Below are 16,617 nucleotides of genomic sequence, written 5' to 3'. Positions count from 1 at the left end.
TAAGATCCCTTGCTGAATGCAGGAGAAAATGAGGCCCAGAAAGAAAACCTCGCTTGCCCAAGTGAGTGGGTTTGAATTTGAGTCTTCTCATCCCAAACCCTGTCCTTGCCACTGCATTGTCCTGCTGTTGCAGGGAGTGAGGTGCCTTCCTGTTGCCAGTGACTAGGGGCACCCTAGAATGGGGGTGCTCTGCACATAAAGGCAGGGAGGGCACTTTGAGTGCATTGGTAGGAAAGTGGGCATTCCATTCATACCTACTACAGGTACATTGGTTTAAGGCTGCTAAAGCAAGGACCTGAAATATTGACAAAAAATTCAAGGACCTGCATAGAGATACATAAAATTATCCCTGGGGTCCAGCTGCTTGTTTCCTTCAGTGTGAGAACTCTTACACAAATAATGACAACAGGTAGAGAGAGGCCGTGGATTGATGCAAGATTTATCAGTCCCCTTATGCCATCTCCTAAACCAGAGAATAGCCCTGTGCTTATGGGAACTCTGGACTTTTAGATTTTAAATCACATCATCTGTATATGTAGAAAGCAATGTTTACTGTCTTCAGCTTATCCCTGGATATTGTTAAGGTGTTCTGTTGGTCAGGTGCCTGATATCAATGACCCATATCAGGGACATTTTAGAGAGTTTAATAGGTAGTGGGTTTGCTACCACCCTTCTGGGCCTTTGCAAGAAACTGATAACTATTAGCCGCATAACATTTATCCTCTGAATTCTCATACAAAAGGGAGGAAGAATGGATTCTCATCTGGTAAGAGTCTATCAGACTGAGAAGACCTACCTGTATTAGGCGAGGCAAGATGCTATAACAAGTAGACTGAAGATGTCATGACTGAACACTATAGAAGTTTTATTTCTTCTCAGGGTAGCTCCAGATTGGTGGGGGAGACCTATGGTACATCCAGAAATTCAAGCACATGGTGACTTTACATCTTTAACCTGTAGCTTTCAAGGTCATTCTAAGTGTTGACATCCTAGACAGTTGGAAGGAGGAAAGAGCATGAAGGGATATGCAAGGACAGTTTTATGTGCTGCCCCTGAAAGGGATACTCATCCCTGCTTCCTGCTTCACACTGACTGCAACTCAATCATGTGACCATACCTTCGAGGGACTGAACTGTCCCCCTTCAAAATTCATGTGTTGAAGTCTGTCTTAGTCTGTTTGGGATGCTACAGCAGACTACCATAGGCTGAATGGCTTATAAACAACAGAAATTCATTTCTCTCAACAGAACATTGGTTCATTTGTGTCTCTCAGTTCTGGGGGCTGGGAAGTCCAAGATAGAGTCTCCAGCAGACTTGGTGTCTGTTGAGAGCCGGCTTCCTGCCAATGGGTGAGGGGTCTCTCTTATAAAAGCTCTAAACCCCTTTATAAGGGGATGCTCTCATGACCTATTTACCTCTCAGAGCCCACCTCCAAATACCATTACATTAGGGATTAGGTTTTAACATGAGAATTTTGGGGGTGCACACACATCCGGTCTACAGCAAAGCACTAGTACCAAGGCCTGTGAGGAGATGATGAGGTTAAATGGGGTCACAAGGATGGGGCCCTAATCCAATAGGACTAGTGCTCTATTAAGAAGAGGAAGAGACACCAGAGCTCTTTCCCTCTCCACTACATGAGGTAACAGGGAGAAGGCTGCTGTCTGCAAGCCAGGAAGAAGGCCCTCACCAGGTACTAAGTCAGTCGGTACCTTAACCTTGGACTTCCCAGCCTCCAGAGCTGTGAGAAAATAATTTTCTGTTGTTTAGACCACCCATTCTGTTGATATTTTGTTATGGTAGCCCAAGCTGATGTGTAAGATCCCCAACTAAAAATACGAAGGAGGCTGGACATGTCATCTAGCTCTGAAGTGGAGACTACTAAGTAGTAGTGCAGTAGATAATTTTTCTCTGCAGAAAGTTTCTAAATTGTATGAAAATTCATTTCTACAATCTTGGCAGCATCTGAAAAGATGTTTTACTCATTTTTTTCTTCAGTTTGATACAATTAGCTTCACTATGGAGGGGTCTCCATACATGAAGAAGGAATATAGAGTTTGGTCAACTATACTTCAATTAAAACAAAACAAAACAAAAAAAAGAAGGCATATTGAGGACTGAAAATACTGAGAGAAGTGGTTTTTATCTATAATGTATGAATGTCAACATGTAATGGTCATTTACTAATAACAAAGACTGTGGTAGCTATTGCTAACATTTCTTGAGGGCCACTCTGCATTAGGCATGGATGTATTGCAGATCATTTGTTCCTAATTATAATTAAAATACTGATGACAATTATCTTTTTTTTTAAAGATTTTATTTATTTGAGAATGACAGAGTGTGAGAGAAAGAGCACAGGCAGGGAGGGGGAGCTGCAGAGGAGAGGGAGAAGCAGACTCCCTGCTCGATGGGGACCCTGGGGTCATGACCCGAGTTGAAGGCAGACACTTAAGCAACTGAGCCACCCAGGCGTCCCTCATCATTGGTTTTTGCATAAGTTAGAGCATATTCGAATTATCCTTAGAGTAGCATCCTTTCTCATAGTCTCGTGTTTGAGAAGTAGGCAGTTAGATTTAGTAGTCCCAGTGGTTGAATGTCAGTTTCTCTTTGCCATCCAGGAACTACCTCCAGCACATGAGGATAAATTTGCTGACGTACTGTGAAGAGTAGTGATTACCAATTAATTTAGTGCTCTACTTCAATATAAAATTCAAGGAGTCACTATTGGTGGTGGTGGTGGTATTCGTGTTGTTTTGGTCTAAATCTGGATTCTACCCATGGTACATTAAATGAGCTAATATGTATCCAGTGATTAGAATGGGGCATGGCACATAGTAAACCCATGAGATATTATTTCCTTTATTACTGTTTTTCTTTTCTTGAAGAATGGTGTGCATGTAAATATTACCCATCACGGATTTGCAGGTAGAGAAAAGTTGGAAACCATTTTCCTAGTCTCCAAATAAGAATGATGCCTCTTTAGCATAATAGATCTTATAAGAAAGTGATTTTAGATAATAATGGTGATAGTAGCTGTTTCTCTCTCTGTAGCATTTGTAATCAGTACAACACCATCGCAGATAAAGTCAGTGAGATTCCTGCCAACACTGAGGAGCTGGTATTCCTCACTGAATTCTTAAAGAAATCCAGTGATGTCACAGTGTTCAAACTCAGGAGGCAACTTAGAGATGCAATTGAACGGTTAGAGTTTCTGATGGACTATGCAGACTTGCCCCGTAAGTCCACGCCCTATAGATTTATATGTGAATGTATATGTATATTTATACTTTTAGAGATAAGGAGTTGGGAAGGAGAGTTAGCAGTCCTACCACTTAAATATCAATACTGGGAGAGCGTCCCCATATGTTAGAGACACTAATTCCACGCCCTTATCCACAGGAATTCTAATCAAACCAAGGTGATCTTATTGTTAGACAAAAAGAAGAAATATCTAGGGATTTGGTAAGTTCTTAAATGCCTTTCTTGGTATCTTGTGGCTGCTGTTTCTGAAAAAGTCACTTCCAAATGCAGAGTCCTTTTATAAATGGATAGATTTCATCCATCTATAATCTTAATACAGTCCTGCCTTTGAGGAGAGGCCAGGGCACTTTCCTTCAAGCTCCTGCATATCTTAAAAGGAAAGAAATGGCCAGAGCCCCTTCAAGGCTTATTGGGCCAAGGTAGAGTTTTGTAGGGACCAGGTTCTGAAGGAAAAACTGATACACTATCCACAAGTCAAGTTTTCAGATCCTTCCATCTCAAAATACCTGTGAATTACCTGGTGTTCATGCTGTTTGGGAGGAAGGGTGATGGGAGGGAGAGATGGGGACTGGGAGTGGAAAACAGTACCCTAACCATCCACCTGCACATTCATGAGCTGTGCCCTTGACCTTGTGAACACACAGTGGACCTCTGCTTCCTAAGTTCCCAAGGGTACAGAGGGAGCCTAGGACATTCCAGCTGCCCAGAGCCTTAGGCTGGGTGGGGCATCTGGCACTGACTTTATTACTGACATTTAACCAAAAGGGAGACTGGGACTCAGATGAGGTGACCGTTTAAAGAGGAGAACCGGAACTTGAGCCCAGGTTTCTACTCTACTCAGACCCAGCCTGGGAAAGCAGTGAAGTATAGTGGTTAGAACATCGGCTTTGGAGTTGGTTAGACCTGGGTCTGAAATTGTCTCTGCTGCCCTCTAGCGGTGTGACCTTGACTACTTGGCTAAATTTTGTTTTCCATCTGTAAAAACAAGGATAATACTGTTGCCCTTCTAGCCTGGCACTTAGTAAGTGCTCAGTAAATGTTGGCTATCATTCATCCATCATGGGCCCATCCATTCATTGCCACCCCCTCACCCACTTCTGTTGACCTCTTATTCTGCTAAATTAATGCCCTGCATGCTGACCTATGTTGAGCAGTGTCCTGGAGCAAACTATATGTGTTTTGCAGACGAGGATATCAAGTTGAACAGCACTGTGCTCCTCTGGCCAGACCAGATTGAAGATATCTTTGAAAACAGCCGAAACTTCCTCCTTAACAAGAGGGATCAGGCCGAGATGGACCTCATTAAAAGGTACTGGGAGAGTGTGAGGTTGTTTCAGAAATGATGCCCAGTTTGATAACATGCTGCAGGTTCCTGGTTCTGCTCAGAGCCCCCCACAGCAAGGCGTGGGCGAAGGCTGAAGACAAATGGTGGAAAAGGAATTTCTTTTTGTTTCCCACTGAGGGATGTTCTCTTTAAGCCTGCTTCACTATAGTGACCCTGCCAATGCCTTCCCTCCCTGCCTTGAACAATTGGAATTTGGCGGTGCAGAGAGAAAAAGACAAAAATAGTGGCATGGAATAATGGCCTCGCAATAATAATAGCAAAATCATCAGCCTCACACTGGAGACCAAGGAGATAGCAAGACAGGGATAATAGAGGCGTGGTAGGAGGCTGAGAAATTGCCTGTTTGGCAGCTGGTCTTGTTCAGTGCTAATGTGGCTATATCATTTATTCATCCATTATTTGTCAATTCAACCAGTATTTATTACGGATTTTTACTATGTGCTGTGCTATATTCTAGACATGTAAGTGTGTTTGGCTACTAAATAAAGATTTTAATCCAGTAGCAGAGAAAATACCTACTGAAAAATCAGTGTCAAGCAAAGTGGGCCAAGTACCACGTGGATGGTAAAGACATACATGCGTGCATGGCCAGCCCAGCTTGAAACACTTGGTTGATGAACTGTAGAGTTGTTCCAGTTACTCTCCCCTTCACATGTGAAACTCCCCCCTGCCCAACTTTAGGTCCTATAATCCCTGCAAATACTCACAAGAAAGGAAAAGAGTAGATAAAAGCAGGGATTTCTACACAGAATGGGAGTTTGGGCTGAAGGAAAAAACTATTTATTCGCTACCTTCAAAATATGGCCTAGGTCTGCCATCCAGAAAAAAACAATAACAACAACAAAAGTGGGGGGTGTGTGGGGGTATGTATACACAATTGTATGCACACAGTTTTTTTTCTTCCAGCAGCCTTCTCCTCTCTCTACCCAGAACTTTTAGCCAAATGGGTGCTACTGATATTTTTAAATTAATAGACTTTATTTCTTGGAACAGTTTTAAATTCACAGCAAAATTGAGAAAGTACAGCGTTCCCATCTACCCCATGTCCCCTTATGAACAGCCTCCACCATGGAACTGATTTGTAGGTTAGATGAACAGGAGCAAGTTTCTTCATCTTTTTGAGCCTCAGTGTCCTCATACGGAAAATGGGATAACAGAGCCCATCTCAGGCCATCTCATTTCATGAGAGGTATCCAGAAGGATGAAATGAGATGACCTGAGATTGTGCCTGAGGGGTACCCAGCACATGGTAGGCATTCAGAAGCTGTCCATTTCCTTCATCCTTTGGACAGTGACTTCTTTGGGGAGAAAAAGTGCTTCACTTCTAAACCACGACCTTGCAAGCATACTTTTGGAACAGTGCTGTAAGACTACTTAGAGGCAGTAAGTGCTGTTAAAGTTCAGAGTGAGGGGTGGTTCTGGGGAAAATGGGAACTGTCATTTATAATGAGAGGAGAAGAGCAGTGGCCATCTCTTCTGGGAGGGGTGACTCAGCCTGATGGCACCCACTGGTTTCTGCACTCTCCACAGCAGAGTTCAGCCGAGGAGGGGCTCCAGGAATAACCCGAAGCCCTGGGCTCAGCCCTCTCTTTGGTGAACACTCAAACCTCACGTCCATCATTTTTACATTAATCCTGAGAACGGTGTGTGAGGGGGAATGAGCAGTGTTCATTTATTCATTCGTCTTCTGTGAGAGCAGCCACATTCTCTCTCTAAGAAACTTGACCTATTTTACCAGCCCACATTAATTTTTGGCTTTGGCACTAATAATTCTCCATTTGCTGCCGCCTGACCCCCCCCACTCCCCAATTCCTTCTTCCACCTTCTTCCTCCTCTGTCTACTCAGTGCCTGGTCCACTGACACCCACAGTCCTCAGCCTCTGACTCCCTTGTCTGTTGGATCCAGGTAGGGCTTCCCCAGTGGAGAGCCCTGAGGAGTTTGGACAGGGATCACCTTTCTCCTCTCCCTCCCTGTTTGGCCCTGGCACTCTGGTAGTAGCTTCATCCCTCCTGGATGACAGTTCTTGCTTCTCCATGGTTTCAGTTCCCAGTGTTTTCTTGACCCTAGGGGTCCTAGTGGCTTCCTTCTGAGGCTACCCTATCTTACCTGTGTAGGTAGTCCCTTCATCAAAGCCTCTCTCTTTGAACATTGGAGTGAATTCCATTTCATGCCGGGATTCTGACCAATCCACCATTTTTAAATCCCTAAATTATCCTCCCTTAGACTCCAGGTAGTCCCACAAATACAACTCATTTATTCAACCTGAGTGCCTACTATTTACTAATGACTGTACTATTGTATGAAATATATACATATGTATATATTATGGAGATGAAAGTACTTTGGAAACTATAATGTGCTAAGCAATTGTAACTTAACGCTATATAGTCTACCCTGTTAGAAAAAGGGAGAAGTGACTGTGCGACTTGCTTTGTTGCTAAAAGGTCACTCCTGGTCATTCTAGCTAAAGTAGCCCTCTACTTACATCCTCTAGGCACTCTGCCCTGTTTTATTTTCTTCAGAACATTTATGCCTATCAGGAATATATCATTTTATCTTTATCTATGTATGAATTTATCCACCCATCTATTCACCCACCTACCCACCCATCAATCCATGTGTTTGTTTGTTTTTTTTTAAAGATTTTATTTATTTGACAGAGAGAGACACAGCGAGAGAGGGAACACAAGCAGGGGGAGTGGGAGAGGGAGAAGCAGGCTTCCCGCTGAGCAGGGAGCCCGATGTGGGGCTCGATCCCACGACCCTGGGATCATGACCCGAGCGGAAGGCAGACGCTTAACAACTGAGCCACCCAGGTGCCCCTATATAACAGAAAATTTTATTAATTTCACAGTATACTACCAAAAGGAAATATCATGATTTATTGAACATATTCACTATTATTGGAAATTTTCTTCATTTCCAATGTTTCGTATTAAACATACTTTTTCAGTGAGTAACCTTGTTAACTCTTTAAATGCCATTTTAATTATTTCCTATGAAAAATTATCAAAAGCCAAATTTCTGAGTTAAAGGCTGGGTAATTTTTTTTCTACTCCCTGCTGAGAGGGAGCCTGAGGCAGGGCTTGATCCCAGGACCCTGGGATCATGACCTGAGCTGCAACCGCTTAACTGACTGAGCCACCCAGGTGCCCCTAATGATTCAACACTTTGATACAACGCTTGGCGCTCATCACAGGTGTATTCATTAATCCCCATCACATATTTCCCTCATCCCCTCCCCTTGGGTAATCATTTGTTCTCTATAATTAAGATTCTGTTTCTTGTTTTTTAAAAGTTCTAATATTACAAAATTTCTTGAAGGGATAATGCTTAATATTTTCAAACTTTGACAAGATAACTCAGACACACTGATACCAAAAAAATCTCTTTCTCCCCCCTAATATAGAGATTCCAAATAAGAGATTCCAGTATCTCATACACCTATTTGGATTATTATGCTACTTGAGAATGAGTTGCTTACACAGTTTTACCAAAATTCATTAGAACTTTAATAAGCAGATTTTTTTTAGATACAAGAACCTAGACTAACTGGTCTTGTGGTTTCAATAGCAGTCAAGTCAAGTGCTGTTAGAATCTGTGGATATTTGGGGCACTGGGTGGCTCAGTCGGTTGGACGTCTCCCTTCAGCTCAGGTCAGGATCCCAGGGTCCTGAGATCAAGCCCCATGCCGGGCTCTCTGCTCAGTGGGGAGTCGGCTTCTCCAACTCCCTCTGTGCTCTCTCCCTGTGTCCTTTCTCTTTCTCTCTCTCTCTCAAATAAGTAAAATCTTTTTTTTTAAGATTTTATTTATTTATTTGACAGAGAGAGAGAGAGAGCACACAAGCAGGAGGAGTGGGAGAGGGAGAAGCAGGCTTCCCGTGGAGCAGGGAGCCCGATGCGGGGCTCGATCCCAGGCCCCTGGGATCATGACCTGAGCCGAAGGCAGACGCTTAACTGACTGAGCCACCCAGGCGCCCCAATCCATGTGTTTCTTATCTAGGTCTCCCCAAACTAAAATACAAGATCCATGAGCATAGGGAGCTTAATAGTGTATATCACAAATGTTTCCCTGATGCCTAGAGCAGTCCTTGGAATGTATCAAGCCCTTAATAATAAATATCTAATGGATGACTGAATAATACATATATATACATACATTTTATATGTGTGTATAGAATAGGTATTATATAGATTTCATATATACGCACACATATATATTTACCCATACAGGTAAACATCTGGAAATGCTTAACCGTCAATAGGGTCACACCAGACATCTCTGGGAGGTAGGATTTTAAGTAATACATATATATATATATGTATTTTTCAGATTAATGTAAAATGATGGACGTGAGGTTTGAGTGTTCACCAAAGAGAGGGCTGAGCCCAGGGCTTCGGGTTATTCCTGGAGCCCCTCCTCGGCTGAACTCTGCTGTGGAGAGTGCTCCTGTTCATCTAACCTAATATATATATATATACATATATATGTACATATATACATATATGTACATATATATTAATCTCATGCACCAGAAAATCAGATTCTCCCCAGGCTTGAATATGGGTGAGAAATTGCTGATATTTTGGATATCAAAAGTGGAAAGTCCAAATGTGATTGGGCTGTCCTTTGCTTTTAGGTGCTCAGAATTTGAGACGCAACTTGAAGGCTACAACAAGGAACTGGAAGGGTTTAGGAAACGTGAAGTGATGAGCACAGAAGAAATGAAGAACAATGTTGAAAAGCTTAACGAACTTTCAAAGAACCTAGATCAAGCACTGATGGAATTTGAGGTTTGGGGTCTTGGAGCCTGGGGTTGGAGACTTAATGACTGTCCTGCCCTGTTGGTTCTGCTTCTTGATTTTGGGTTTTCCTAACATCACCTGTCAGGTGGATAGTATTGATTTGTGAATTGACCAGTTCTTTCATTGGCGCTTTCAACTACCTTTTCTTACAACCCTACATTATACCAGCTTTTTTGTTAGTCATTGAGTACACAAAAAAGAAATTACAGGAAAATATTTGCTGAGTATTTATTATGTGCTCAACAATGTACAAAGGCTTCTTATGCGATATATCCCTTAATACCCATAACAAACCTTTGGGGTGGGTACTGTTACTGTCCCCATTTATCTCTATCTAAAATAAGAGAACTAAGGCTTGGAAAAGCTAAGTAAATTGCCCTGAAGGTCAACTAGTAAGTTCTTTAACCATTAAAGTTCTTATCTTTGAGGCAAGTCAGCCTAAGAAGGGGGGGGCATCGTGTAAACAGCTAAAGTACATACGAAAATTGTGAATATGGGGATATGGATATGGTAGAATAGGATCAAAGATGATGGAGCAAGTAGCAAATTATCCTAGAGTTTCATCCAGCTAGATCTTAGCTGTCACAGCCCTCAGAGGTAACCCAGAGGGACTTTCTTACTTGAGTCCATGTCTTGTTTTCCTCTCTCGCTCTCCAGATGAATTTACATCTTCCTCAGCTTGGTTTTCAAAGCACTGAGAAATTTGCCACGGTGGCCTTTAGGGTTCAGAAAACCAGCTGCCCAATAAACAGCATTCCCTTTTGCCCTGCAGTTGATCAATAAGGAGGAGGAACTGTTGGAAAAGGAGAAGAGTACCTTCCCTCTCCTGCAAGCCTTGATGACCAACAAAGTGCCTTACGAGCAGCTGTGGCTGACAACATACGAGTTCAGCATCAAGTCAGAGGAGTGGATGAACGGTACGCTCCAGGCTCAGTCTGCTGGGACATGGTGGCTGATGGGGTAGTGGGTCCACTACCAGGGGACCCAACCCAGCCAGTTCTAGAACAGGATTGGACTTCAGATTTAAGCTACATTTGTTTTTTTAAATCATATTCTTTTTTTTTTTAAGATTTTATTTATTTATTTGAGAGAGTGAATGAGAGAGAGAGAGAGAGCACATGAGAGGGGGGAGGGTCAGAGGGAGAAGCAGACTCCCTGCCGAGCAGGGAGTCCGATGTGGGACTCGATCCGGGGACTCCAGGATCATGACCTGAGCCGAAGGCAGTCGCTCAACCAACTGAGCCACCCAGGCGCCCTTTAAATCATATTCTTATACTCTGGATTAACGCAGCCACACAGTCAAATTTTCCTGATGTGATAATGATGGAAAGTGGGGTTTGAAGAGCCAGACCTGTTGCCAGGGTATAATAGAAGAGGCAGCCACCCAGAGCCATAGATTGCAGAGAGGCGGAGGGGGTGGGGAAAATAAGATGGCCTTTCCACCCCTGTGCTGCTTCAAGAAAGGCCAGAGTGCCACAGACATCTGTAAATTACTCCTCTTCTCTAGATCCTGGAGACTAGAGAGAATTGGAGGGGGTAAAGTCAACAGGACTTAATGATGATCTGATATGGGGCAGGGGTCAGGGAGGGAGAGGGAAGAACCTAGGGTGACATCCAGATTATTGGCCCAGGCAATTTGGTGGATATTGCCATCACTGAACAAGAGAAGTGACAGATTTATGGGGGAAAAAAGACCCATCAGCTTGAATATACCAAGTTCAAGGTGTCTGCAAACACCCAAATGGGAATATTAATTAGCAGCTGAGTATATCAGCCTGCAGTTAAGTTATATGTTTGGGGGGCAACTTATATTGGGGAATAATTGAGTGTAGATTACAATTAAAAGCCATGAATGATGTCACCTGGGGAGAGTTTATACAAGCAGAGGACAAACTCTGAGACCCTTAGAGCTGAGCCTACAGTTTGCTTCAGGCACTTCGGTGTTATAAGCACACCTGTGGTGAACATCTTTGTCACCAGTTTAATGGATGCAATTCTGATCATTTTCTTAGGATAAATTCCCAAAAGTGAAATGGCTAGATCAAGGATCATGTGATGGAAATTATTAGGATTTTATTTATTTTTTATTTTTATTTTTTAAAGATTTTATTTATTTGACAGAGAGAGACACAGTGAGAGAGGGAACACAAGCAGGGGGAGTGGGAGAGGGAGAAGCAGGCCTCCCGCTGAGCAGGGAGCCCGATGCGGGGCTTGATCCCATGACCCTGGGATCATGACCTGAGCCAAAGGCAGATGCTTAACGACTGAGCCACCCAGGTGCCCCGAAAATGATTAGGATTTTAAAAACTTGTTGTTAACTGTCTTCCAGAAAAGTTATGTTTTAATTTATTACCCTTCTAGCAGTACTTAAGAGTGCCCATTCTTCACACCCTTAACGAACCTGAGAATAATAGCTTTGAAAACTGTTTTTGCCGAATTATTTTTATTTTTATTTGCTGATTTAATATTTAAATTGGTATTTTCTTTTTCATTTAAAAAATTTCATTTTCACTGGTGCTCTTAATTTTTCCAAGTAATCAGTCATATCTATACAATTATATTTTACCTTATTTGTTTATTTGTATACCCCTTTTTTTACTCACTGTTCTGTGTTGACTAGCACTTCCAAAATAAACAGTGGTAATAATGGGCACCCTTGTCTTACTCGTGATTTTAATGAGGGCTCTTGCAGAGTGTCACCTTAAACATGATGCTTTTTGTTGGTTTGAGATACAAAATTTTTATGGTGTTAGGGAAATATTTATAGCTTACCAAGTCTTTTTATTAGAGATATTGTATTAAAAATTTTTTGCATTTAATTTTTTAATTTTAAATTCATACACAGCAAAAAGGACATTTTTGGCATATAGTTCTATAAATGTTAACACATATATAGATTCACCACAGTCAGAAAGCAGAAATTTCATCAGTTCAATAAAATTTCTTGTACTGCCCGCTCTGTAGTCACACTCTACCCCCAGCCAGAGGACCTGGCATTGTTGAGCTGTTCATTGTTAAATAGTTTCCTCTTTTTGAGATTGTTATATAAATGGAATGATACAGTGTGTAACCTTTTGAGAGTGCTTGTTTCACACAGCAGACTACTTTGAGATTCATCCAAGTTATTGGTTATAACCATTGGTCCTTCCCTTTCATGCTGGGTAGTATTCCATTGCATGGATATACCAGTTTGTTTACCCATTTACCCATTGGTGGATATTTGGGCTGTTTCCAGTTTTAGGCTGTTATGAATACAGCTGTTGTAAACATTCATGCATGAATTTTCATGTTGACATTAAGTTTTCATTCCTCTGGGGTAAATGCCCAGGAGTAGATTGCTGGGCTATATTTAATATATATAACTTTATTTCAAAAATGTGTTGTAATAGTAAAGTATCCCTAATTTCTCTCTTCCATCTGTTGTGTCATTTCTGTTATTCATTTCATCTGTATAAACTGTAATCATCAAATATATTGTTGCTACTGTTATTTTGAACAAACTGTTACTGTTAGATCAGCTAAGAATAAGAAAAATAAAAGTATTTATTTTACCTTCACTTATTCCTTCTCTAATGCTCTTCATTTCTTTACATAAGTCTGAGTTTCTGACAAATACTTTTCCTTCTTTCAAGAACTTCTTTTAACATTTCTTGCAAGGTAGGTCTACTGGCAACAAATTCCCTCAGTTTGTTTGTCTGAGAAAGTATTTGTTGCTCCTTCACTTTAGAACGATAATTTCTCAGGATAGAGAATTTTAATGTTGGTGGGGTTTTTTCTCTCAATAATTTCATTCCACTCTCTTCTTGTTTGTGTGGTTTCTGAGGAGAAAGGGAATGTACTGCTTATCTTTGCTCCTCTAAAAGTATAGTGGTTTCCCCCCGCCCTGGCTTTTTTCAAGTTTTTTCTTTAACTTTGATTTTCTACTGTTTGAATATAATATGTTTAGGTGTAGTTTTTGGCATTTATCCTGGATCTGTGGCTTGGTATCTGACATTAATTTGGGGGAAATTCCCAGTTATTGCTTCAAATATTTTCTCTGTTCTTTTCTCTTTATTCTCCTTCTGGTATTACCACTTCTTGTATGTTATACATCTTGTAGTTATCCCACAGTTCTTAGCCATTCTGTTCCATTTTTTTCCCCATCTTTTTTTCTTTTTAATTTTGGAAGTTTCTAATGATATATCCTCAAGCTCAAAGATTCTTTCCTCACCTGTGTCCAGTCTACTAATAGACCCATCAGATGTCTTTTCATTTTTGTTACAGTGTTTTTGCTCTCTTGCAAAGATTTGTTATTGCTGTTTTTTATTTTTTTTAATTGTTTATTTTAGATAGAAAGCACACACACATTTGAGCAGGGGGAGGGGCAGACAGAGAGATGGAGAGAGAGAATCCTCAAGCAGACTCCCTACTGAGAGCAGAGCCCAATGCGGGGCTTAGTCCCATGACCCCAAGGTCATGACCTGAGCCAAATCAAGAGTCCGATGTTCAACTGACTGAGCTACCCAGGCGCCCCAGCTATTGCTATTCTTTAGATTTCTTGGATCATCTATATAAACAGTCATGACATTTGGAAAATTAAGACATTTTATTTCTTCTTTTCCAATCTGTGTGCCTCCTATTTCTTTCTCATGCCTCATCATACTGTCTAGGACTTTGTGATGTTGATTAGGAGTTAAAAGAGTGAAATCTTTGCCTTGTTCCTCATCTTAGGGAAAAAGTATTCCATCTTTCACCATTAACTATTAGGGATTTGTTTTGTTTTGGTTTGGTTTTTTAAAACCACTTTATTGTGGTATGATCGATGTGTAAAGAGCTGTGCATATTTCCAGTATACAAGAGTATAGTGGTAGTATAGGCTTTTCATAGATGCCCTTTATCAAACTTAGTAAGCTCCTTTCTATTCCTAGTTGGTTTAGAGGTTTTTATCATGAATGGATACTGAGTTGTGTCAGATGCTTTTTCCACATCAATTGATATTATCATGTGATTTTCTTTTTTTAGACTGTTAATATAGGTTATTACAGGGGCACCTGGGTGGCTCAGTTGGTTAAGCGTCTGCCTTCGGCTCAGGTCATGATCCTGGAGTCCCAAGTCCCACATCCGGCTCCCTGCTCAGTGGGGAGCCTGCTTCTCCCTCTGACCCTCCCCCCTCTCATGCTCTCTCTGTCTCTCATTCTGTCTCTCTCTCTCAAATAAATAAAAATCTTTAAATAAAAAAAATATATATATATAGTTTATTACATTGTTTGATTTTTCAAATATTAAACCAGCCTTGCATTCCCATGAAAAACCCGAATTGGACATGATGTATGTGTTTTTATATATTGCCTGGACACTACGTACATTTCTTTTTCTTTTCAAAAAGTTTTAATTTTTGATTACTTACCTCAGAAATGTCAGGCTGATGAAGCATGTGAAATTAACAAGGCTTTATTTAGTCTCGGTAGCCATGAAAGAAAAATGTTTCTGAGTAAATTTGCAACATCCTGATGCAAGAGTTCATACTGATTTGAAATGTCCAAGGGGAAGAAAGAAGCAGCATGGAAGGATTTTGACTGAATGTGAAACCCAAATGCTAGAAGATCCCTATGAAGAAAAGGAGGAGAAGGAAATTAATATTTTGGAGTACTTTTTTAAAAATGAGGGGTCATTCTTTGTTTTAAAAAAAAAAAATCTGAAGATAATTTCAAACTTACATAAAAATTGCCAGAGCTGTACGAAGAACCCCCCCATCCCCCAACTGTCAATATTTCACAGCATTTGTGGAACACCTTTACTGCTTCTCTAATAGCATCTACAACCACCGCTAACAGTCGGTTCCCTAACTGCACTTGCATTACATGCCAGATACTGTGTTTGCCCCTTAGCTCACTTAATGTTCACGATCACCTGCCAGGGTGCCCATTATTACCCCTGTATCATAGGTAACACCGTTGAGGCTTAGAGAAGTTCAGGAAAACACCCCCAGGGTTTCATCGGCTAAGGGGAGCATTCAGATCCAGACCCAACTCCAAATCCCGTGCCTGGTCCAATATCCATACCATAGGCACCATTCTAATTTCAGGGACTTAAAGGTGCACATGACTAACATCCACTTGGTGGGTCTGACCCTTCCCTCATCCCATGTTTTCTATTTCAGGACCCCTCTTTTTGCTGAATGCTGAGGAGATCTCCGAGGAAATAGGGAATATGTGGAGAACGATATATAAATTGACCAAGACCCTACCTGATGTACCTGCACCCAGGCGGTTAGCAGAGAATGTGAAAGTCAAGATTGAAAAATTCAAGCAGCACATCCCCATCCTCAGCATCTCCTGCAACCCAGGAATGAAGGACCGGCACTGGCAACAGGTCCCTGTCACCGTCCACCCCTACCCAGCCCAATCCATACCCAATCTCTACCTGGTTCTGGTAGCCCTTTGGAAGGCAGGAACCAATACTGGGTCAAGCTTCTCCTTTCTGAAAGGGAGAATCTACTTGAGGCTAAAGAGGCAGTAATGGGAGGGGGGAGGGAACAGGCAGAATAGGGGCTGAAATGCCTGCCTCTTCACATGAACAGGTTGACCCTTTTTTGGGGGACCCCATTGCTGATGGTTGAGTATTGCTCCAGCCAGCGGCCACAGAGTCTCTCCTTGTCTGCCTACCTAAGCAAATGCCTGCTCAGGGTCCTAAAGGGTGATAAGGGCATTGAATTACAGTGGGAGGGACCTTGATTTGTCCCTTGACCTAGGACAGACAAAAGAGAAAGCCACACCTTTTTCAGGGGCCTCCTGACAATGCCAGATGGGTTCTGCTTGCGCTGACTCTACTGTAGAGCCTCATTGTCCAACAGGCTATGTTCAGAAGTAACATTTCACTCTTCTTTCAGCCCTTTGAGTCTATAAATGAGAATAATAAATATTCTCCCTAAAAATAGTTGGGACTTTTATAAGCAGCCAAGTGTGAGGGTGATAAGTGCGGTGTGAACACTAAGCAGAAAAAAGAAAACTCACTGTGTTTCTAAAATAATCATCATATTCAAGGGCTAGCAATGGCCTTGAAACGTCCTCTACCAAGGAGTTGCTCTGTGTGGAGGTGGAGATGAGACTGGATCTCCATAGGCAGCTTTCTCTATGATTTGGCCTGGAATTCTTCTCTGGGAACCATGCACAAGACTGTAGGACAAGTCTCTGGAAGGACCCAATCTGAGAGCACACACCCA

At 41.7% G+C, this 16,617-nt stretch overlaps 1 protein-coding gene across 1 annotated transcript in view; it reads left to right on the top strand.

Moving 5' to 3' along the window:
- DNAH3 (dynein axonemal heavy chain 3) overlaps positions 1-16,617 on the top strand; it is a 168,408-nt gene that overhangs the window by 29,454 nt on the left and 122,337 nt on the right. The window contains exons 14-18 of the mRNA XM_021692238.1: positions 3,055-3,239; positions 4,450-4,573; positions 9,251-9,404; positions 10,189-10,333; positions 15,556-15,767. Coding sequence (XP_021547913.1) covers positions 3,055-3,239; positions 4,450-4,573; positions 9,251-9,404; positions 10,189-10,333; positions 15,556-15,767 — 820 coding nt within the window. The remainder of the gene's footprint in view (positions 1-3,054; positions 3,240-4,449; positions 4,574-9,250; positions 9,405-10,188; positions 10,334-15,555; positions 15,768-16,617) is intronic.

This window comes from Neomonachus schauinslandi, chromosome 5 (assembly GCF_002201575.2).
Source record: "Neomonachus schauinslandi chromosome 5, ASM220157v2, whole genome shotgun sequence".
Classification (NCBI taxonomy): Eukaryota; Metazoa; Chordata; class Mammalia; order Carnivora; family Phocidae; genus Neomonachus; species Neomonachus schauinslandi.
The sequence above is the reverse complement of the archived record's forward strand: the minus strand, read 5'-3'. Positions and strand labels throughout refer to the sequence as shown.